General features: G+C 39.0%; 1 protein-coding gene and 3 long non-coding RNA genes across 7 annotated transcripts in view; 2 read left to right on the top strand and 2 right to left on the bottom strand.

Moving 5' to 3' along the window:
* Nucleotides 1-24,080, top strand: part of LOC135338444 (uncharacterized) — a 43,476-nt gene that overhangs the window by 1,493 nt on the left and 17,903 nt on the right. For all 3 annotated transcript variants that reach the window (XM_064534567.1, XM_064534566.1, XM_064534565.1), the window contains exons 2-4: nucleotides 199-491; nucleotides 5,022-5,126; nucleotides 9,647-9,751. In XM_064534567.1, the coding sequence (XP_064390637.1) occupies nucleotides 199-491; nucleotides 5,022-5,126; nucleotides 9,647-9,751 (503 nt within the window). The remainder of the gene's footprint in view (nucleotides 1-198; nucleotides 492-5,021; nucleotides 5,127-9,646; nucleotides 9,752-24,080) is intronic.
* Nucleotides 4,059-5,027, bottom strand: LOC135338592 (uncharacterized). Its single transcript, XR_010395625.1, has 2 exons — nucleotides 4,524-5,027; nucleotides 4,059-4,405 (listed from the first exon to the last, which is right to left on the bottom strand). It is a non-coding gene; the product is annotated as an uncharacterized LOC135338592 (long non-coding RNA).
* Nucleotides 8,283-8,950, bottom strand: LOC135338605 (uncharacterized). The gene is made up of 2 exons (XR_010395639.1): nucleotides 8,556-8,950; nucleotides 8,283-8,506 (listed from the first exon to the last, which is right to left on the bottom strand). It is a non-coding gene; the product is annotated as an uncharacterized LOC135338605 (long non-coding RNA).
* LOC135338659 (uncharacterized) lies at nucleotides 9,761-15,955 on the top strand. Of its 2 annotated transcripts, none has more exons than XR_010395706.1 (2): nucleotides 9,761-15,398; nucleotides 15,442-15,955. It is a non-coding gene; the product is annotated as an uncharacterized LOC135338659 (long non-coding RNA). The 2 variants fall into 2 exon arrangements; XR_010395705.1 differs by having other exon boundaries at nucleotides 15,438-15,955.

The raw sequence follows: 24,080 nt of genomic DNA, 5'->3' as shown, positions 1-24,080 counted from the left end.
GTGGGTATAGCTAGCAAGTGAAGGCTAGCTCCTAAGATTGTGGTCAATACAGTCACATCCTCTATAATACACCCACTCACTCCTCACCACCTAAGAGTCCACTAATTGGAGACTGAGATTACTCATTGTCATTTGTAGGTATATAATAATGATAATTTCTGCCCTTCATTGTTTACCTCCTCCCACAATACACTGTAGTCATGATCTGGGTAGGCAACTCTATGAGGCTTCCCGTGGTGGTCGTGTGGACGAGGTGGAGAGGCTGCTGGCTAGAGGAGCTCCTGTCAACTGGAGGAACAGTTGGGGATTGACCGCTCTCCATTGGGCATGCGTCAACAACCACCCTGATGTAGTGAAGATACTCACACAGCAAGATGGCATCGATGTCAATGCACAGGATACTTGGAAGTACACTCCCCTGCACTGGGCCTGCTACTGTGGACACCTGAAGTGTGTCCAGTTACTGATGGCAACTGGACAGTGTGACCTAGGTAAGTCAGTGTGTGTGTCATGTAACACTTTAAGGCTCCAATTCATAGCTGAACTAACGTACATAGTGGTTAGGGCTAGACACATGCATGTACATGTGCTTATGTCAAAACACTCAATATTGCTAGAAATGTTCATGAATAATTATGTTTCCTGTTCGTTTAATTAGTTAGTCGCTTTTATAATAATAATTATTATAAATAGTTTTTTTATACTATTAGAAATAGTATACGTATACATGTACAGACCAGGTGTACAGACCAGGTGTAATTCATACAACAATAAATAATGTAGTAATTCAAAGTTCCAATGTTTCGAGGGAGAGGGTCTGCGAGTCCATTGTGCCCACCACTGAGGCCGTATTTCCACGCTGTACTGCGACCGACAGCCTTTGCAGTAAGTAATGGGAGGACTTCTGATCTCCCGTGACACGTGCAACGCGCCCACCTAATTCCTTAACAAATGTCTTAGACTTAGGCCCTAGAATACCAGTAGTCTCTATGGCTAGTGGGGTGAAGCAGTGCAGTGCATGAACCAAGGCTGGTGTATTCGGCCTCCTTCCTCTCTTCTGCTCCTGCAGCTACAAGCCCTGCTATTATAATAATTATGATCCTTTTAATACCCTAAACACAAATACACGTTCATATCGTGTCTGGTTTAGTGACCTCACTGATATGTACTATAGTCTAGTGGGTTTGACTGCCATTGTTAATGACACACACACACACACACACACACACACACACACACACACACACACACACACACTCACACACACACACACACACACACACACACACACACACACACACACACACACACACACTCACGCACGCACGCACACACACACACACACACACACACACACACACGTGATTTGTTTGTGATTTGAGAACAAACGGTTGTTGTACCCTGACCTCCACGTGGTTTTTAACTGACAACGTTCTTGTGGTTGCTACGCAGCCATATGACTCTATACTATTGTGGTAATGTTCATTCTAATCTGGGGATAGTGACATGTTTCATCCCTGGAATTATCCCCATGCATGCATGTACCAAGTTTAAACGTGTCTAGTGCATACGCAGCTATTGAATAGTTGAATTTGAAAACAATTGACTCTGACTTAGTAAACTATGTACGTGTCAATGCTCCCTAACTCACCACTATAGGAGCTGTGGGCGGTAATGGACTAACTCCACTGGGAGTGGCAGTCACTCGCTATCTAATGATTATAATTATGTTGTTGCCTAGCAACTATATGTTTGCTATAATAATTGATCTACTGAGTCTGTTACTGTTAATTCAAACACTATTGATTGTGTGGTTGCTATATGCACTCCATTCTCCTGTCAACAGACGAGGGTTAGCACTTCAGTGCTCTAGGGTGTATATATAGTAAACTGAACAAGTCAGAATACGTTTAATCCTGTTGATGGCACTTAACAACTATAAACAATACTTGTGGCTTGCTCTTCGTACCGTATATAATTATAGTGCCGTATAGTGGGTATAAATGGCCATCCCAGACGAAGGTTTGGGATGAGTATTTTGAGTCAAATTTCGCGAAATGATCGTTAGAAACGTTTTCGCGCATTTAATTTTTGGGGAATAGCTTGAACTTGCACGAACAACACGCGACCTTTATGGTACTGTCATAATTATAGGGAATAGCTCATTGCGTTGACCTTTCTATGCACACAGCAATTCGATATGCTATACGCTATAATAGCACACTGCAATTTTGTTCTGTTGTACAGTATCAGTGGAGGATCTAGAATTCTTGAAAGGGGGGTTCCAGGGCCCTGAGCAGGTCAAGGACTGTTATTTTACCTAAAAAAAGGTCGTCACTTCTTCGAAACAGTGAGCATGCGCATTAAGACACCGAATTTTTTCCTAAAAAAAGGTCATCACTTTTCATAAGCAATCTGCATGCGCTACGCTGGAGAGTTTTTAGCCTTCATAGTCACTGAAACTGCACAGACAAAGTTTCGCATGACTAACAAGGACTAAAGGTTAGTAAGAAGTGATTGTGAAAGCTAGTAAGAAATGAACAACTTGCTAACTAGTTGCTTGAGCCTCCCACTCACTTCTGGGTTCAATTGAACCCAAAAAACCCCCTCTGGATCCGCCACTGAGTATACCAAAGCTACGGAGTTAAATTACGCCAGAACACTCTGATCTTCAGCTAGCTACCCACTGAGCAGCCTTATAATAATTATACGGAATGCTCCAGTGATCGTGAAATTGCTAGAAGGCCATATATGTACAAGCAGGAGTACATGAATAGGAGTAAGCAACTACTATACAGCCCATACAAACGTGTTGTTATCTCAATGTGTCATGCCACGTCATACTACATGTGTAAAACGCCCACATCTCAAGTGGCCTACAACCGCAATCAAAACAGTGTGGTTAATTACATACATTGTGCAAGCACACTTGGTAGAATAGGTCCAGGTGGCTCAGTAGCTCTTGCACAAAATGAAGAAAAGCAAAGAAACATGAACACAGCAATTAAAGCAACTGTGATAGAAGTTGCCAAAAGCGTGAATAAAATAATCTAGCATTGGTGAGAAAATTAACTGAAGAAGTAGAGAAGCTACCACAACTAGAGATGTACCCTGAGAGAAAACAGGTTTTTAATAATTATAATCTCTAAGAAACAGGATGATGGCTTGGTGAAGCTTGCAGACTGCCTGTGCAATCAATACAAACAATTTTACATCAAGTGTAAAGGCAAAGATGCATACTTAAATTTTCAAATTCAGTGGTACGATTTCCTACGTTGCATTGCATCTGGGGTAGAAATAAAGCTCTCAAAAGACTCACAAGTAATCGACTCAGACTATGAAGAAACTCCTACTTTTAGTGCTTGGGAATCCCTTGTTACTGCTGTGTCTCTCAAGGTTGACGTTGTTTTCCTCAGACACACAACTTGCAATATTCCATGACATTGCAAGTAAGAGATGGAGCAACTTTAGCAGCTTGTCACACCTCTAGTTTAGTTCTCTCTATACACGGTAACCTGGCACCACACACAATGCTAACTGCTTTGCATTGCATCAAACATGTTATTCAGCAAAGATTAGTTACGCCAATTCCGTCTTTTTCTAAGGTTAAGCATTCTCTAGATGATATTAGCTGAGTAGATCTAGATCTATGCTATTCTCTAAATCTTGTATATAGTTTCAGCCTAGCCTGCACATGCACTTCACTCTTGTTGACAATTTCTACATATAAGTGAGCCTACCATGCAGCCATACATGGTCATGTGTACACAAAGTAACCACAGTTTACACTACTACATGTGTTTGTGACGTAGTGAGATAATAACCAATTTATATGGTGTACATAGTAGTTGCTTACTCCTATTCATGTACTCCTGGTTCAAGTAATAAGTTATTATACTCATAAGAGGATGGCATGATAACCTACTTTTTGCTGGTTGTGTAATAATAAAAAAAAAAATGCAAAAAGATCCACCATACAAAATAACCTGTTACAACTGTATAATAGTGGTATATTATTACAGAATGTAGCTTTAACCCTTTCCCTGCTTTAATTAAAAGTGAATATTCGCATATTTTGTTTAAAAAATTTATAACTCATGAACCGTATATTAAAAACACTTGTAACAAAGTTCCACAGGTAGAACCGGACCTGTCGCATTCGTGGAATCATCATTGTTGCCTAGCAACCAACCACCACCCCACAAATAACAATTGTTAACAAAAATTCACAATTATGTACACAAACAATATTGTATGATGTTACGAAGTGACTGAACACATGATATAAGTGTTCAGAATGTTCTCACGGTGACATGGCTCACTCAGGACTCAATCAGGATCTGCAGAAACTTGTATTTGAGGTTCTATCGGCAGACGCCCTTTTCCCGGGAAATATTTTCTTCACCTACACACAGGTTTACAAATTTAATGGTGTCTCATGATGTCCACTGTTGTACTAACTAGCCTAAACAAACCTATAGTGAAGCTATCAAGACTACAAATGCTACTGTATAGTGACTTACCAGGTTCAGGAAGATGGTCCACCTCAAGTGCGTCTTCCTCAGGATTCTCAGGCTCTTTCTTTTTAGCTTGACCTCTGAAAGGAAGCTCCCTACCTAGCTATGATCCCAGTCACTGTCCTCTCACTCTACAAGGCCATAGGCATCGATATTCTCACTCTGTAGCTTCCCTAGAACCTCCCTGACGTTGTACTACGAAGATCTTGTAGCAATTATAAAACGGTCACTTTTCTTTCGACAATTCTGATCGAACCGTACCTCAAAGCAAAATATTAAAAATACCACGAGGAAGAGCAGCTCAATGCACATGTGCTGGTACCTGCAGTGTGTGCATAGCTCCAACACAGTGTGCACAATGATTTTTTGAAATTTATCAGTAGCCATGCCGACTATAGTCGGCTAAAGCGGGGAAAGGGTTAACTACAAATAATTATTAATAATAATAGTTTATCCTCACTACACGTATTATCACGTACACTTCCACAACTCTCACCACTATAGGAGCTGTGACCAGTGATGGACTAACTCCACTGGGACTGGCAGTCAGTGAGGGGAAGCTGGACACTATCAAGTGCCTCATCACAGAGTACAATGTTGATGTCAATGGTAAGTTAGTTACACGTGCATAATTATGTGAACTATAGTCAGCAGAAATAAAATACGTTTAACCCTGTTGATTGCACTTAACAGCAGAGGTAGAAATAACACCTCTTGATTGTCCTGATAAGTTGTCCTAGCATAATAGCATTTTGTTCTGCCATCAGGTGATATTGGTCTAAATTACCCATGCAATGTCTTAGTAATCAAGTAGGGTTTAGGTAGCCTCGATTCCAGGGCAAGTTGTTTCTAGCTAGGCCGACAACTATAGGCCTGGTGTTGTGTGCGTACACGGAGCTAATAATAGAAATATGACAGGAAACAAAGTGTGAAGAATCTCTGCTTTGGTTTCCGGTTCCGGTTCCTGCCACGCCCAGATACAATCAATACCAGGCAGTATTTTTCAACTTCGTTCTACTAAAAAAAAATTGGCCTGGGACCGAGGCTAGGGTTTAGTTAGAGCTTACCATTAGTCGGTTTGTCACTCTGCTACATAGCTACATAGCTATAGGCCTGCTCTTGCAATGAACAACATAGCTGATATAATTATGAGTGCGCATTATGTTCATCATAACTATATGACCTTTGACTTTCACTCTGTGCATGCTAGGACACTATCACTGAGCCAGTATAGTTAATAGTCAGCTAATTGCGACCGACTGTTATTTATACCTCTGCATGTAACAATACTTGTGGCTTGCTCTTACGTATAATTATTAGTAGCATGCTTGTGGGCAAATGTAGTTTCTCTTTGTGTGACACCTTATTATATGGGTGAAATGTTCCTGCGTGTTGATGGCACTTAACACTAAACAATACTTGTGGCTTGCTCTTCATACCGTATAGTGGGTATAGTTTATGAGGGTAAAATTATTAATGAAATTTCGCGAAATTACCGTTAGAATAGTTTTTGTGCATATAATTTTTGCGAAATAGCTTGAACTTGCATGAGCTCCACACGCGACCTTTATTCGAGGTAGATCTACATGCAGCTAAAGTGATCCTTTACGTACCAGTCTCTTTATTATTGTAAAACTGAACACTCTATTCTCCTGTCAACAGCCGAGGGTTAGCACTTCTAGGGTGTATAGTAACTTGTAGGCCATAGACTACTGCCATAATTATAGGGAATAGCTCATTGTGTTGACCTTTCTATGCATATATACAGTTAAGCAATTTGATATGCTATACGCTATAATAACACACTGCAATTTTGTTCTGCTGTGTACAGTAGACTCTCGCTATTCCGGCTCTCTGAAGTACGGCCACCTCGATATACCGGCCATTTGGCTTGGCACGGAATGCTAGCTATATGTTTACTGCTCACCCTGAAGAACGGCCACTCGCTATTCCGTTTACCGGCCAGTGCTGGCTGTCCCAAACAAGGTTTTCAATGTAATTTTATACGTATATTACGGCGGATATGACGTTTTAGGTGTGGTTTAGCAAATAAAATTGGATTACTACTTTTGCGGTTCTTGTCTCGAGGATAATGTAGGATAATGAATCATTCTGTTCTCTATTTAAGTGTAATCCAATTTTATTTGCTAAACCACACCCAAAACGTCATATCCGGCCGTAATATACGTATAAAATTACATTGAACCTTGTTTGGGACAGCCAGCACTGACCGGTAAACGGAATAGTGAGTGGCCGTACTGGTATAGGGCTTGCACTGGTCACTGTTTTGCATCGTTATTATAGTAACTTGTTAGTGTATAACAATTAAAACATGAGTGTATATACGGAAACCCATGTGGTGGTAGCTATAATAATTATTAATTATAAAGAGGATGAACGTTCTGATGATCAAAGAGTTATTCAAGTGTATCTAGCCTGTATACATGCACTGCATGTTTTTTGTATACCAGTGCTTTTCCGTATGCAAATAATTGTCAGTTTATCTATAATAATTATGAGCTATGGTTGTACCTATAATTATATGCTGTATCAAGGAATTATTGACTGCTGAAGGTGGGAGAGGGCATGCAACTATTAGTAAGCATCTATCCAACATGCTCACCGAAAATTACCTAAGAGTGACACATACTTTTCCACGTATAGTATATATACTGTGTATTACCCGTATTTTGGAATGATAGTAGCTATAATGGATTGTGCTAGTGAGTTCATGACTCCAGTGATGAGATATAGACGACAGAGGACTACGTCATCAAGTCTCAAGCTCATGATCAGTGCGAGTATAAATTATTATAGTGAGGAAGTACCAGCGTCAGAGTACCACCATTGCCACTTAAAAATCATATCAGGAGGGGTTTGCTTGCCAAATTATATATAGGGGTATAGGGCCAAGGGACTGTTGAGTCAAGGAGGTCTGAAGTAACTGGTAAGTTCCATATGCAGACTGTTATATACATCGTAAAATAGTAGTGATCACTATTATTTTACGATGTATATAACAGTCTGCATGTATAATAATAATCAGAACTGAAGAGGGTCACTACCATTGAAGTATAATTTTTTATATAGAAAGATCTGAGAGTGGCCCTATAATTATATCTTGGACCATTACCAAGATATAGCAGTTAACGGTTTCTGGGGAAGCACATTCGAAAGAACATACTTTACTTTGATGTTCTCCTTGACCAGACATGCCCAACTTTCGTCTGCGTACAGAAAACATAAACACATGTAGAATTTAGAATAACACTTAATATTTAGCTATAATAGCAACATCATTTGCATGCATTTTCTCCTTTACATTAATTTTCTCTCAACATTTTTATCTCTCTAGTAAATACACATGATCCTTGCCAGAACGCAATAGTTAGATCGCAAAGGGTCAACTTTTCTGCTGGTTTGGTTCATTCACAAAGGTTTTTCACCAGCAAATATTCTAGTAATACGGTATATGTGACAGGGCCAATGAAAACGGACCTTAACGCGGCAATAATTAAATTAAGCTATAGGCCAATTTAGTAGAAATGAAAAACATGGGCAAAAAACTTTTTTTTTCACAGGTGCTAACTTCAACCCTTCCTCTACCTACCTGTAAAAATTTGGGTCTCTACAAAGCTTTAAACAGGTCAAGCGCGGACGTTGAAGAAACTCACCGAACGTTCATTTTTTACAATGAAATTTACTGTCTACGTGAGGGGAAATTCCCTGGGAATTTCCCTATTATTGTTAATTATTTTTAACAAATAAAAGATGACAACTTGTACAGGACTATTTCATCAGCCCAGTACTTACAATCATCAAGAGGAGCCAGGTATATTATAGCTCCACTTCTTAACAAACATAATTTAGCAACAGAAATAGATTAGAAAGAGCAGCTATCTAGCTAGCTAGCTTGGCGTAGATCCACTCTTGTTTCTTTAGATGTACGTATCCCGTGCCACTTGTCCTCATAAACACTCCATAACAACCTACAGATAAGTAGTAAGTTAAGATAGACACAATATCAATGTCACTTACATTCTAGCCAATAGACAAGCGTTTCTCAGGCCTCCGACACTTACCACCACCTGGGGGAACCATCAATATAAATGTTATACGACAATTCCACGCAGTTTCCTGGGCCCTCCATGATGTGATCACCCATCCCATCAGGCCTGTTACTACTAAGCACAATGGCAGTGATACCAGTACTAAATTAAAGGAGGAAAGCTTCTTATAAGGCTACTAATAAGTTGGATCAAGCCTTAGATCGATACGGATGAATACTAAGTGAAAGACTACCTATAATAGATCACTTAGGCTTCCTTTAAGCTGTATGAAGGACAGAGACACTTTCTGTAGGCTCCATACAAGTAAGGGATCTTTTATAAGACTGATACATTACACAGATAATAAGTACAAGCTTATAACAAGACATGAGAGCTTACCATTTGAGCGACGGGAGTCTTTGTCTCTTTATTTCTCCGAAGATCCTTCCTAGGTGCCAAGCAATCCAGCTACATAGCTATACTAGCTAGCTAGAGAGTCCTAGAACGCCTAGCCTTCATCTAACTAACTTGTCTTATCCAGAACATCTTTTACTAAGCTTTATGAGTATACGGAAGTGCCCGGAAGCCAATAATTGAACTTCAATTATCATGACGTTTGAGCGTCATTTACTCAAGAGGGCGTTGCAATACCTTCGTAGCGTTCCCTCGAACATATCTCCGGAAAGAAAGTAGCTAGGAGGTCGATCTTGGTATCATTTTGAAGCTTAAAGGACGCCCTATCCGATTCAACAATAAAAACTGATTCGAAAATGCCCGCGTTAAGGTCTGTTTTCATTGGCCCTGTCACATATATGGCAAATCTATTTGCTATCAAATGCTGCCCACTACTGTGAAAAATCTCTCAATACAAGTAATATAGTTGTGACACACGAAAATATGCCAGTGTGTGCATAGCTCCAACACAGTGTGCACAATGATTTTTTGAAATTTATCAGTAGCCATGCCGACTATAGTCGGCTAAAGTGGGGAAAGGGTTAACTACAAATAATTATTAATAATAATAGTTTATCCTCACTACACGTATTATCACGTACACTTCCACAACTCTCACCACTATAGGAGCTGTGACCAGTGATGGACTAACTCCACTGGGACTGGCAGTCAGTAAGGGGAAGCTGGACACTATCAAGTACCTCATCACAGAGTACAATGTTGATGTCAATGGTAAGTTAGTTACACGTGCATAATTATGTGAACTATAGTCAGCAGAAATAAAATACGTTTAACCCTGTTGATTGCACTTAACAGCAGAGGTAGAAATAACACCTCTTGATTGTCCTGATAAGTTGTCCTAGCATAATAGCATTTTGTTCTGCCATCAGGTGATATTGGTCTAAATTACCCATGCAATGTCTTAGTAATCAAGTAGGGTTTAGGTAGCCTCGATTCCAGGGCAAGTTGTTTCTAGCTAGGCCGACAACTATAGGCCTGGTGTTGTGTGCGTACACGGAGCTAATAATAGAAATATGACAGGAAACAAAGTGTGAAGAATCTCTGCTTTGGTTTCCGGTTCCGGTTCCTGCCACGCCCAGATACAATCAATACCAGGCCGTATTTTTCAACTTCGTTCTACTAAAAAAAAATTGGCCTGGGACCGAGGCTAGGGTTTAGTTAGAGCTTACCATTAGTCGATTTGTCACTCTGCTACATAGCTACATAGCTATAGGCCTGCTCTTGCAATGAACAACATAGCTGATATAATTATGAGTGCGCATTATGTTCATCATAACTATATGACCTTTGACTTTCACTCTGTGCATGCTAGGACACTATCACTGAGCCAGTATAGTTAATAGTCAGCTAATTGCGACCGACTGTTATTTATACCTCTGCATGTAACAATACTTGTGGCTTGCTCTTACGTATAATTATTAGTAGCATGCTTGTGGGCAAATGTAGTTTCTCTTTGTGTGACACCTTATTATATGGGTGAAATGTTCCTGCGTGTTGATGGCACTTAACACTAAACAATACTTGTGGCTTGCTCTTCATACCGTATAGTGGGTATAGTTTATGAGGGTAAAATTATTAATGAAATTTCGCGAAATTACCGTTAGAATAGTTTTTGCGCATATAATTTTTGCGAAATAGCTTGAACTTGCATGAGCTCCACACGCGACCTTTATTCGAGGTAGATCTACATGCAGCTAAAGTGATCCTTTACGTACCAGTCTCTTTATTATTGTAAAACTGAACACTCTATTCTCCTGTCAACAGCCGAGGGTTAGCACTTCTAGGGTGTATAGTAACTTGTAGGCCATAGACTACTGCCATAATTATAGGGAATAGCTCATTGTGTTGACCTTTCTATGCATATATACAGTTAAGCAATTTGATATGCTATACGCTATAATAACACACTGCAATTTTGTTCTGCTGTGTACAGTAGACTCTCGCTATTCCGGCTCTCTGAAGTACGGCCACCTCGATATACCGGCCATTTGGCTTGGCACGGAATGCTAGCTATTATGTTTACTGCTCACCCTGAAGAACGGCCACTCGCTATTCCGTTTACCGGCCAGTGCTGGCTGTCCCAAACAAGGTTTTCAATGTAATTTTATACGTATATTACGGCGGATATGACGTTTTAGGTGTGGTTTAGCAAATAAAATTGGATTACTACTTTTGCGGTTCTTGTCTCGAGGATAATGTAGGATAATGAATCATTCTGTTCTCTATTTAAGTGTAATCCAATTTTATTTGCTAAACCACACCCAAAACGTCATATCCGGCCGTAATATACGTATAAAATTACATTGAACCTTGTTTGGGACAGCCAGCACTGACCGGTAAACGGAATAGTGAGTGGCCGTACTGGTATAGGGCTTGCACTGGTCACTGTTTTGCATCGTTATTATAGTAACTTGTTAGTGTATAACAATTAAAACATGAGTGTATATACGGAAACCCATGTGGTGGTAGCTATAATAATTATTAATTATAAAGAGGATGAACGTTCTGATGATCAAAGAGTTATTCAAGTGTATCTAGCCTGTATACATGCACTGCATGTTTTTTGTATACCAGTGCTTTTCCGTATGCAAATAATTGTCAGTTTATCTATAATAATTATGAGCTATGGTTGTACCTATAATTATATGCTGTATCAAGGAATTATTGACTGCTGAAGGTGGGAGAGGGCATGCAACTATTAGTAAGCATCTATCCAACATGCTCACCGAAAATTACCTAAGAGTGACACATACTTTTCCACGTATAGTATATATACTGTGTATTACCCGTATTTTGGAATGATAGTAGCTATAATGGATTGTGCTAGTGAGTTCATGACTCCAGTGATGAGATATAGACGACAGAGGACTACGTCATCAAGTCTCAAGCTCATGATCAGTGCGAGTATAAATTATTATAGTGAGGAAGTACCAGCGTCAGAGTACCACCATTGCCACTTAAAAATCATATCAGGAGGGGTTTGCTTGCCAAATTATATATAGGGGTATAGGGCCAAGGGACTGTTGAGTCAAGGAGGTCTGAAGTAACTGGTAAGTTCCATATGCAGACTGTTATATACATCGTAAAATAGTAGTGATCACTATTATTTTACGATGTATATAACAGTCTGCATGTATAATAATAATCAGAACTGAAGAGGGTCACTACCATTGAAGTATAATTTTTTATATAGAAAGATCTGAGAGTGGCCCTATAATTATATCTTGGACCATTACCAAGATATAGCAGTTAACGGTTTCTGGGGAAGCACATTCGAAAGAACATACTTTACTTTGATGTTCTCCTTGACCAGACATGCCCAACTTTCGTCTGCGTACAGAAAACATAAACACATGTAGAATTTAGAATAACACTTAATATTTAGCTATAATAGCAACATCATTTGAATGCATTTTCTCCTTTACATTAATTTTCTCTCAACATTTTTATCTCTCTAGTAAATACACATGATCCTTGCCAGAACGCAATAGTTAGATCGCAAAGGGTCAACTTTTCTGCTGGTTTGGTTCATTCACAAAGGTTTTTCACCAGCAAATATTCTAGTAATACGGTATATATGGCAAATCTATTTGCTATCAAATGCTGCCCACTACTGTGAAAAATCTCTCAATACAAGTAATATAGTTGTGACACACGAAAATATGCCCATCTTGAATAAACGCCCATCCCCTCTTTTGCTTCAAAGTTCTTGCACGAGGGAATTTTCACTCGATTATAAGAATAAAGAGTTGAGCATGCGCAGTAGCTGAATGCCACATGCTCACTATTAATTTTAGTGTCTGACAGAAGAAATAAAGTTTTAGGTAGTAGCTAGTAAGATCTATAGAGTAGACTATAATTATATACTCTTTGCTGGACTATAAGATCAAACATATAACTTTCTCTGTATGGATCTGTTTGACCTTGAAGATGTATAATTATGCAGAGAACAAGTATAGTCGTATAATAATTATGCTGAGAAAGGAAAACACAAAGTCCAAGAAAGTTATCACACATGCAGGCTAATTTTGCAAGTTACCTTGCCTTGGTTTTTTGAAACAAAGTACCTGATAGCTATATACTCTGTATAGGAGTATATGTCCTACCATATCCTTTGGGAAGTTTCTGCTATACATCTGACATCGGCAAGCATTGAATAGAGGAATAGAGTCAGAGTTCACTTCTTCATGTTCATTATCTTGTCATGCTTTAATCTTAATTATTATTCATGCATTAGTTTATAACATTGTTGTCAATATAAAAATTAATGTTCATACTATGTATTTAAATGAAAATACAATAAGATTTGTCATAGAGCGAAGTGTAAACCTCGATTTGAGGCCGCGGGTGGGCGTATATTCGAATGAAAACTCGCCGTTTGCGATTAAACGCCCAGTCAGGACTCTAATAAGCCTAGACTTCTTGCTGGGCGTATTTTCTCGAGGGTACAGTATAGCCTCCTTCACTGGCCTCCCCTGAAGAGAAAAAAACGAAACTGCATGCCTTCAATGTGAGTTTTTTTATGTAGACTAGCCAGAGCGAAGCTTTAACGTTGCTTGAGGCTTGTAGAAACTCTTGGTTTCAGAGTCTTCTTAATAATTATAGCCTAGCTTGCTTAATGCTTAGCACTATTCTAAATCAGTTATATGCCCTTAGTAGCCCCGGCCCTCGCTATATGCTTGGGATGCTACAGCCTCAGGCCTTCGAATCTCAAAACCAAAGACCTTGGACTCAGCCAATATTTATGACGTTGTAACGGATTGGAGTTGCACTCGCCGAATTTCTTGTTTCTACACTTTTCATGCTTTTCCTGCCAATCTTATACGTTCACAATGTTTCACAGTGCAAAATTAGTTTTTTAGTTCGATTTCCTTTCTTTCTTCAGTACAGAAGTATTATACGTTTCGAAAATGTGAAAAAATACCTAAGAGGAATGTCAAGAAGCAGAGAAGAGAAGACAGGACCCATTATAATTATGATAAAATGACAGCCATGTTTACTGCATGTATATAGATGTAGTTTGAAGAGCATTGTTCAGGCCTTCATACAGAAAAAAATTGACAGGGGGGAGAAAATCAACATTTCAGAAAAATGGGAGGCTCGGCGATTATCCGTATCTTGGGGGATCTGCGAAATTGTTGTGTTTAGAGACTGTCGTGCATCGCATCTTAATTCATTCTTAAGAGTTATTAAGTACTAATAGTATTGTGGAATGTCATAAAAAATGCAGAAATTTAATTGCGAATGGCACTATAGATAAAAGCCATAGCCTGAGCGACACAAGCCTTTCTCACTAAATGAAGGTCGCTCTTAATTGAATCGCCCTCTGTACTTATACAGATATAGTGACTTCGAAGAAGAAATTGTGGACGTATGGAACAGAAAGAGTATATAGAAGAATAGCAGTTTAATTAAAGTAGCTTCGTAAAGAACTCATTATTGTTGTTATAAAACACTCTTTGTTTGGTTGGTGTGTAGCAGGCCGTAACACAGTGCGTTATGGCCTATATTTTCAATACAATTTCCAGGGGGGGGCGCTCATTCCCCCCCCCTCTATGAAGCCCTGGTGTTGCAAGAGTATATGGAGGCCTAACCCAGTGTCTAGTATGGTCGATCTAGCCAGTGCATACATCTAGCATAATAATAATTATAATTATAGCATACATTACCTGAGGTGATAATAGAGAGTTGAAGGTTATACTATATATACACTTGCACTGTATCACAGCCACGCACGTGCTATGTGACATTGCTGGGCAGTCATTTTAAAGATGGTGGAATTGAGTAGATATAAGAAAAGTGGAGCCTTATGGAGGTACTATAATTATATACAACTGGTGCAACTAGAGCACTAAAGTGCAAACCCTCGGCTGGTGACATGACATGATTATAAAGAAACCAGAAGAGTTATATAATGCAGTGCATGTAGTGATGAATAATTATCATGTATGACTTATTGAACTGTGTAGCACAGCAACTCAGGAGCTAAACTAGACTGGAGGCATGCTGAAACATTTGAGAACAGGGTATTTATATGCACTGTGGACTAGGATCACAGCAAAGAAGCCTGGAGTCTCATGCAGAGAAGTATGGCTCCTGGAGTAGGATCCAGAGTCACAGAGACAAACCAGACACAATTCTAGCTTTCTATCATATCGACCCTTTTCCACAAACAATCAGTAATTATTGGCTTATGTTTCGAATAATAGCTGCGTTTAGTAGTACGCAAAAAGCTTCTTAGATTTAGCTCGCCTTTTCTGCGAAACAAAGACTTCTTTGCAAAATCTGCCAAATTTTAAGCCTTAGTTTTAATGCTACAAGTTTCCCTACGTACAAATTGTGATGCCTAAATCACCAGGTAAGCCAAACTAAGCGACAGACAAACACACACACACAGACAGACTGACAGACTACTGTAACCGAGGCCGCCTACGCGCCTCAGGTTAACAACAAAACATAATGACTTAAGTAGTGAACTGTAGGTGTTGTTCTGTATAATTATTTCTTTTGTGCAATAGGAACAATAGGTGTCTCCTGCCATGATGTAACCTCTGGAGAACTGATATTCTAGACCATTCCAGCATAACTATATATGTTTTGTATTTAGACTACATTACATCGTCTGTAATTGATCTGATTGGCTAAAAACAGTAGATTACATGGAAGCATAATCTACAAGAAGGTACTTGTTCTACAGGAAATGGGCGTATATTCTACAGGAAGTGGACACATATTCTACAGGAAATGGACGCATATTCTACAGGAAGTGACAAATAATTTGCAGGAAGTTCTCAAAAGTTGAAATGAAATTTTTAGTGAAAGTGACAAGAAGATGACAAAAACATTATAAAAACACAGAATGCAATAGTTTGTTCAGTCAATATTCATTCTTTCCATGTCCACTGTTGCTTTGTATTGCTTTTTCCAGTTGGGCATGGGCAAGGGGGGCCAGGAAGCATCAAAAACACTTTAGCAGTCGCTTGACACTTTCTATTGAGTTTTTTAAGGTTCCATGCCGGTCCAGTCTGCTCTATACCCCCTCCACTCCACCACAGAGCTTCCTTCTTCTTCTTGTAGTGTTGCAGTCAGTTCTAGCATAGTTCTAGGTTCTTTTTACTTGTCTGTTCTTTCCAGTATCTTCAAGAAGCGTTTCACAAGCTTTACTAAGTTTTTTCATTGTTTTGAAGCCGTCTTCTTATCTTTTTCTGTCAACTGGTGTCTCTCACAGCTCTCCAGCTCGTCCAGCTTGCACAAATTCAATTTCTGTTCCTACGCACCAAACCTGGCTTTTTATAATCACGCCTCGCGCATGCGCAATGAAGTCCAAGTTAAATAGACCACACCCACTCGTAGAATATGCGTCTTAGTAACCACCTTGGTTACGGTTAGATTCCCTCGGCTTTGCGCCTCGGGCTAACCGCAACCGCGGAGGTTACATAGATGCATATTCTACTCTTAGGTGTAGTCTATCCTATACTTAAGTCACCATAAACTGGTTATTCTGTACACATATAGCTATAGTTGTTAATTAAATAGAACTGTGCATCTATTTCAGGGAGAAAAGTAAATTTTGTTGCTTCTGGTTGACAAAACAACCGCATGTCGCGTGTACAGATTTATCCTGCATTTTGGTTGCTATAACCAATAAATGCTTTATACCATGGATACTGATGACTATATCACTCGTCCGTGTGCCTAGTATAACTGTCACTCGTGCTTTGCAGGCAGTCGTGCATTTACTGGCACAGACTCGTGATAATCTTCAGTATTATAATAATTATCTATGGATAATAATCATAATAACAGATAAATAAGCCATTATTTTGTCCAGTCAGTAATTTGATGTTGCCTTTCCCTGCGGAGAGAGAGCAGGTTTAATAATACAATAGCACAATATACAACTATTAATCGATCCTTTGTTGTACAACTTATACTTGTGCTATAATACTTCTTTTAATTACATACATTTTGTTATGACATCATTATATTTCTAGGGAGGAGGGAACAATCACTGCATGGATTTAGTGGAGATAGTTATACTAAGCAATAGTCAGTCAGACAAAACACGATGAAATTTGAAATAGTGCAATTTTTCATCAGGTATAGCTATAAGTGTACTTTAAGCCTGTCTAAGCTCTATAGTAGGTTGTTTTTGCTTCAAATGGTTGTCACACTCTTCTTCTGCTATATAGTGGCGCATGTTTCTTCTTCTGATACACTGGAGCACACTGGAGCATGATATATATATATAGAAAGCAAGCATGCGTTAAGGGTTGTTTTCCTAGGCCCTGTCATATAATTATATATATATAGTTTCTTTCCGATAATTTTAATAAATACTTATTTCCTGTGAAGCTGTGGCTTATGCTCTCTATTGCGTTGTCAGGAAGACTTGCTGGCTAGCTGTGGCCTTATGGTGTTGTCGACACACTAGTTTGAAGCCAGAAGAAGCTTTCATTTGTAAAAACCAAATCATAACCATTCAATCATCATAAAAGTAGTTTCAGACTAGTGTGCAAGCCTTCTCGACAACACCATAGCAGTGGCGGATCCAGGGGGAGATCCCAGGGTGCCACGGATCCCCCCTTTCAGTATAGCTATTGTGGCTTTACTATATATAGCTACCAGCAAGCTATTTATCAGTTTTGTAGCTATTGTAATAAATTGTGATTCAATGATTGTACCTGCATGTTGTTTTGATGCACCAACTGCCAAAGGAGTGTTCAGGTTAGCCTAGGTTAGCTAGTTGACTGTTCGTACTTCCATGTATAGAAGTTCCTGCACGGCATACTATATATAGTACTGATCATGGTGGATCATTTTCCGCTTTTACATTTAGATCTACTACTGTCCTCCACGAGGCATCAGCACCCGCAGTGTTTTCATTGGTTATGGTTTCTAAGACAATGTGCTGTACATTCCTGACTAGCCTCGAGATCAGGCCGATTAAAATACGGCTTGGTATCTATTGCATGGGTGATAGTGCACATGCACAAACTGAGTTCCCCAGAATCTAAGGATTTGTTCTACGTTAGGAAACCTTTGTAAAATTAATTATAACTATAATAATAGTTTGTTTACTATAAGTTCAAATACTTTGTCTCTGTGGCTTATGCCCTCTATTCCGTTGTTGAGAAGGCTTGCACATCATTCTGAAGCCAGAAGAGGCTACCTCTACAATGGTCGTATGGTCGTAGTTAATTTGGAAGCACAAATTTAAAGATTTTCCATGGTCTGTACAGAAAATAAGTTCAAACATTCCGACCATACGACCATTATAGAGGTAGATGAGAGCTAGCCTCTCCTGGTTTCAGACTATAATTATAGTGTGCAAATAAGCCTTCCTAATAGAGGGCCACAGCTAGCTAGCTAATCTTCACAATTGGCATACAATAGATATGCAATGGCATTCCAAGTAAGCTTGCTAACCTACTGGTATAATTATGTACACATGCATGTAATTATTATAGTAGCAATCAAACATTTTTTTTGGCGCTTGCTCTCAGCACCCTCCTATACTAGCTGCATTTCCTAGAAACACCACTGTGAGGTATAATTATGGTTACAGCTGCTCAAGGATCAATGAAGTGCAAACAAGAGTTTCTATTGCAGCCCAATATTATTTTCAGAAGAGTGCGTAGCAAAACTCGTCCATGGAGTGTTGCTACTTTATATACTTAGTATAGATATAGCTCTGCATTATAATTATAACGCTATAGCTAGCTATTATGGCTTTAGGGCAACTACCACCTAGCTTTTTGTAGTGATTGTACCTGTTGTTTTGATGTATCAATGGGTTCACCTATAAGTTAATTAGTTGACTGTTCATAGCAGCTAGCTAGCTCTATACGCAGGTCTATTATGTGACTTATACCCTGCATGGCTGAGAATGCATGGGATTTTCCCTATAGTCTTACTGCACAACGTGTAACCGGAAGTGGGCATAACTCCCAAAAATGTTCGTATTGCGCACTCGTTAATTTGAAATCCCCTTTTCTTTTTCTTGGATCTGCTACTAAGTCAAGTTCAGCTGGTAGAGCATCAGACTCTTAATCTGAGGATCATGAGTCTGAGCCCCATGCACATTGGATGAATTTTTGTTCGCTGGTATTGCCCCTTCTATGTGCATATGCTCAATGAAAACACCACGGGTGATAATGCAGCGCCAACGCCAATGAAGCTATACAGTACTAGCAGACTATTATACACTTACAACGAGTGTTGCAAGCGCGTGCTCTGTGCTATATGCCTCTCACCGTGTTCTGCTTTCGCCAAAAAGTACTGTCGAATTAGGCAAAGTTAAGAATAGTAAGAGAGAATTCAAGCACAGAAAGTAGTATCTACAACAATCTCTGCGCACTTAAGGCCCGGGTCCAGATTTCAACACCAAAATTTACACTATGTTCATACTGCTGTATTATTTGCAATATACAGTGTATGCTGCATCAAAATGATCCAAAATGAAGCTCAATGTTTTCTTTTTCCAAAAAACTAATTAGCTTAATTCAATTATGCTAATTAGTCCCATAAATGGTGATGACGTCATGGCACTTTCAGAAAGAGAAGTGCAAATACGGCGTTGAAGATGCCAAGATCAAGCTTCAAAAACAAGGCTAGATGAACATCTCATAGCTAGGTACTAGTATCCTTGATGGGAAGAGTAGGAGTTATTGTATTCTTGAGATACACAAAATAGCCTACCTCTAGAGTGGCTGTCAGAGCTAAAGAAGCTAGCATAGCTAAGAAAGTTTTGGACATTTTTACTTCCCATCAAGGAAACATAATCATAACAACATACTCTATCTTTTGAGGGCCTAAACAGCTACTCTTACCTTGTTTAAGTCCGCGGTATTTGTTGCCAAAGATAATCTATAATAGTTCTAGCAGCTAGCTAAGCAAATACATTGACCTTATGACGTCACATGCAATGAATAACATTAATAAACATTATGAATCTCATTAACACTACATGATCTACATGATCTACATAAAATGTTGGCAATGAATAAAATTAATCTTATCAGTGCCTGACCCAGGCCTTAACTGCGCAGAGATTAGAAGATAATATATATTATTATAATCATCTATCATGATTATATATCTGAGTCTGCATGAGTCTGAGATGAGAAGAAAAGACTTAATGTGTACATGCATAATATGTTATAGTTATTGACTGGTTGACTAGTAATTATGGCTTATAACCAACCAATGCCGAGGGCGCAGCCCGAGGCTGAGGTTGGTTATAAACCATAATTACTAGGCAACCAGTCAACAACTGATTTACTTACTGCAAAAACAGCAAAACAGTCATTTGAACATCAATGGAGACAGTCAAGCTTGCTCTCACAGCCACTTTTGTGCCTCAGAATATGCAGTTAGAACAGTTACAGCTGTCAAGTATGAGAGCTAGCTACTTCTCCAAGCAGCTAGGTTCTACTGGAAGCCATAAACTTTGACAAACCCGCCCACCAATATCAGCAGCTGCCGTTTCAATTTGCATGTTCGCGATTAAACGCCCAGTAGAAACTCTTGGTTTCAGAGTCTTCTTTAAATGTGTTAATAATTATAGCCTAGCTTGCTTAGTACTATTCTAAATCATATTCCCTTAGTAGCACCCTCGCTATATGCTTGGGATGCTACAGCCTCAGGCCTTCGGATCTCAAAACCAGAGACCTTGGACTCAGCCAATATTTATGACGTTGTAACGGATTGGAGTTGCACTCGCCGAATTTCTTGTTTCTACGCTTTTCATGCTTTTCCTGCCAATCATACGTTCACAATGTTTCACAGTGCAAAATTAGTTTTTTAGTTCGATTCCCTTTCTTTCTTCAGTACAGAAGTATTATACGTTTCGAAAATGTGAAAAAATGCCTAAGAGGAATGTCAAGAAGCAGAGAAGAGAAGACAGGACTGGAATAAACACCCATTATAATTATAATAAAATGACAGCCATGTTTACTGCATGTGTATAGATGTACTTTGAAGAGCAGTGTTCAGGCCTTCATACAGAAAAAAATTGACAGGGGGGAGAAAATCAACATTTCAGAAAAATGGGAGGCTCGGCGAATATCCGTATCTTGGGGGATCTGCGAAATTGTTGTGTTTAGAGACTGTCATACATCGCATCTTAATTCATTCTTAAGAGTTATTAAGGAATGTCATAAAAAATGCAGAAATCTAATTGCCTAGGTTGAATGGCATGCACTATAGATAAAAGCCATAGCCTGAGCGACACAAGCCTTTCTCACTTAATGAAGGTCGCTCTTAATTGAATCGCCCTCTGTACTTATACAGAAATAGTGACTTTGAAGAAGAAATTGTGTGGACGTATGGAACAGAAAGAGTATATATATCATATAGAAGATTAGTAGTTTAATTAAAGTAGCTTCGTAAAGAACTCATTATTGTTGTTATAAAAACACTCTTTGTTTGGTTGGTGTGTAACAGGCCGTAACACAGTGCGTTATGGCCCATATTTTCAATACAATTGCCAGGGGGGGCGCTCGTTCCCCCCCCTCTATGAAGCCCTGGTGTTGCAAGAGTATATATGGAGGCCTAACACAGTGTCTAGTATGGTCGATCTAGCCAGTGCATACATCTAGCATAATAATTATTATAATTATAGCATACATTACCTGAGGTGATATAATGGAGAGTTGAAGGTTATACTATATATACACTTGCACTGTATCACAGCCACGCACGTGCCCATGTGACATTGCTGGGCAGTTATTTTAAAGATGGTGGAATTGCGTAGATATAAGAAAAGTGGAGCCTTATGGAGGTACTATACAACTGGTGCAACAACAAAACATGATGACTGTAGGTGTACATGTTGTTCTGTATAATTATTTCTTTTGTGCAATAGGAACAATAGGTTTCATGGCTCCTGAAGCTGTCTCCTGCCATGATGTAACCTCTGTAGAACTGATATTCTAGACCATTCCAGCATAGTTACTATAATTATAATTATGTTTTGTATTTAAGTCACCATGTATTGTTGTTGCACCAGTTGCCATCACAGTACCTTATTGCTGTTATTATTCTACTGTTGAACATCTTCAATACTATACAAGCTCCACGCTTTTGGGTCAAACTGATCGTTACCCCAAACTGGTTATTCTCTACACATAGCTATAGTTGTTAAATAGAACTGTGCATCTATTTCAGGGAGAAAAGTAAATTTTTTTGCTTCTGGTTGACAAAACAACTGCATGTCGCGTGTACAGATTCATCCTGCATTTTGGTTGCTATATATCCAATAAATGCTTTATACCATGGATACTGATGACTATATCACTCGTCCGTGTGCCTAGTATAACTGTCACTCGTGCTTTGCAGGCAGTCGTGCATTTACTGGCACAGACTCGTGATAATCTTCAGTATTATAATATCTATGGATAATATCATAATAACAGATAAGTCAGTAATTTGATGTTGCCTTTCCCTGCGGAGAGAGAGCAGGTTTAATAATACAATAGCACAATAATTATACAACTATTAATCGATCCTTTGTTGTACAACTTATACTTGTGCTATAAATACTTCTTTTAATTACATACATTTTGTTATGACATCATTATATTTCTAGGGAGGAGGGTCCCAGGACGCCCTCCCTCTCTACGAAACCCTGCCAGTATTAGTGAATGATGCATGATGGGGGAATTGCGTATAATTATAATAAGAAAAGTGGAGCCTTAGAGGTCATCTGCCTCGTGAAAGTGAACGCAATTCTGAGAAAAAGGCCCATTGTCCAAGTTGTATAGTCGACTAGAAGCTGTATCCTGAACATGTTTGTATAATGACTTTCCAAGAATAATTATTACTTACTACACTTATTCAAGATACTAATCCGACTTTTAATTGCCTTAATGGTTGTAATTAATTTTGTTTTAAAAGAGTGGGAACAATCACTGCATGCCTGTAACTGTATTACTGTATGGATTTAGTGGAGATAGTTATACTAAGTAATAGTCAGTCAGACGAAACACGATGAAATTTGAAAATAGTGCAATTTTTCATAAGGTATAGCAATAAGTGTACTTTAAGCCTGTCTAAGCTCTAGTAGGTTGTTTTTGCTTCAAATGGTTGTCACACTCTTTATATAGTGGCGCATGTTTCCTCTTCTGATACACTGGAGTACGATATATAGAAAGCAAGCACATGCATGCCGTTTATCCTTCAGCCATTTTCAAAACGGATTGCTGGTTGTCAATTAACGTTTTTCTTGTCTTTTTTTTTGGGTTCAAAATCTTTTAGTAGCCTTCTGCAAGCTCTCCTGGTGTTGTGGAGTCTTATTTCTTTGACTTTTAGCCGGCCTCCGAAATTTGTCTTCAAGCGCCAGTGGGAGTATAGAGTGTTTTTAGTTGTGTGCTTATGTGTGTTTCTGTTAGTACCTGTTTAATTTGGTTTAGTCAGTTGAATTCGTGTTTAGGGTTTATCAGTAGTGAACTGTAGGTGTTGTTCTGTATAATATCTCTTGTGCAATAGGACCAATAGGTTTCATGGCTTCTGAAGCTGTCTCCTGCCATGAGGTTGAGCAGCAGTATTGATCGGAAGTGCCCGGAAATCAATAATTGAACTTCAATTATTCATGGCGTTTGAGCGTCATCTGCTCAAGTTGCAATACTTCGTAGCGTTCCCTCGAACATATCTTCGGATAGAAAATAGCTAAGAGGTCGATCTTGGTATCATTTTGAAGCTTAGAGAACGCTTTATCCGATTCAACAATAAAAATAAACTCGGGTATACCCGCGTTAAGGGTTGTTTTCCTAGGCCCTGTCACATAATTATAATATTATATTATTATTGCTTCTTTTCGTATTAATTTTAACAAATACTTGTCTCCTGTGAAACTGTGCCTTATGCTCTCTATTGCGTTGTCGAGAAGACTTGCTGGCTAGCTGTAGCCCTCTGTGGTGTTGTCGACACACTAGTTTGAAGCCAGAAGAAGCTTTCATTTGTAAAAACCAAATCACGACCATCCAACCATCATAAAAGTAGTTTCAGACTAGTGTGCAAGCCTTCTCGACAACACCAT

Source organism: Halichondria panicea, chromosome 7 (assembly GCF_963675165.1).
Source record: "Halichondria panicea chromosome 7, odHalPani1.1, whole genome shotgun sequence".
Lineage (NCBI taxonomy): Eukaryota > Metazoa > Porifera > Demospongiae > Suberitida > Halichondriidae > Halichondria > Halichondria panicea.
This window is presented reverse-complemented; position numbering and strand designations above follow the sequence as displayed.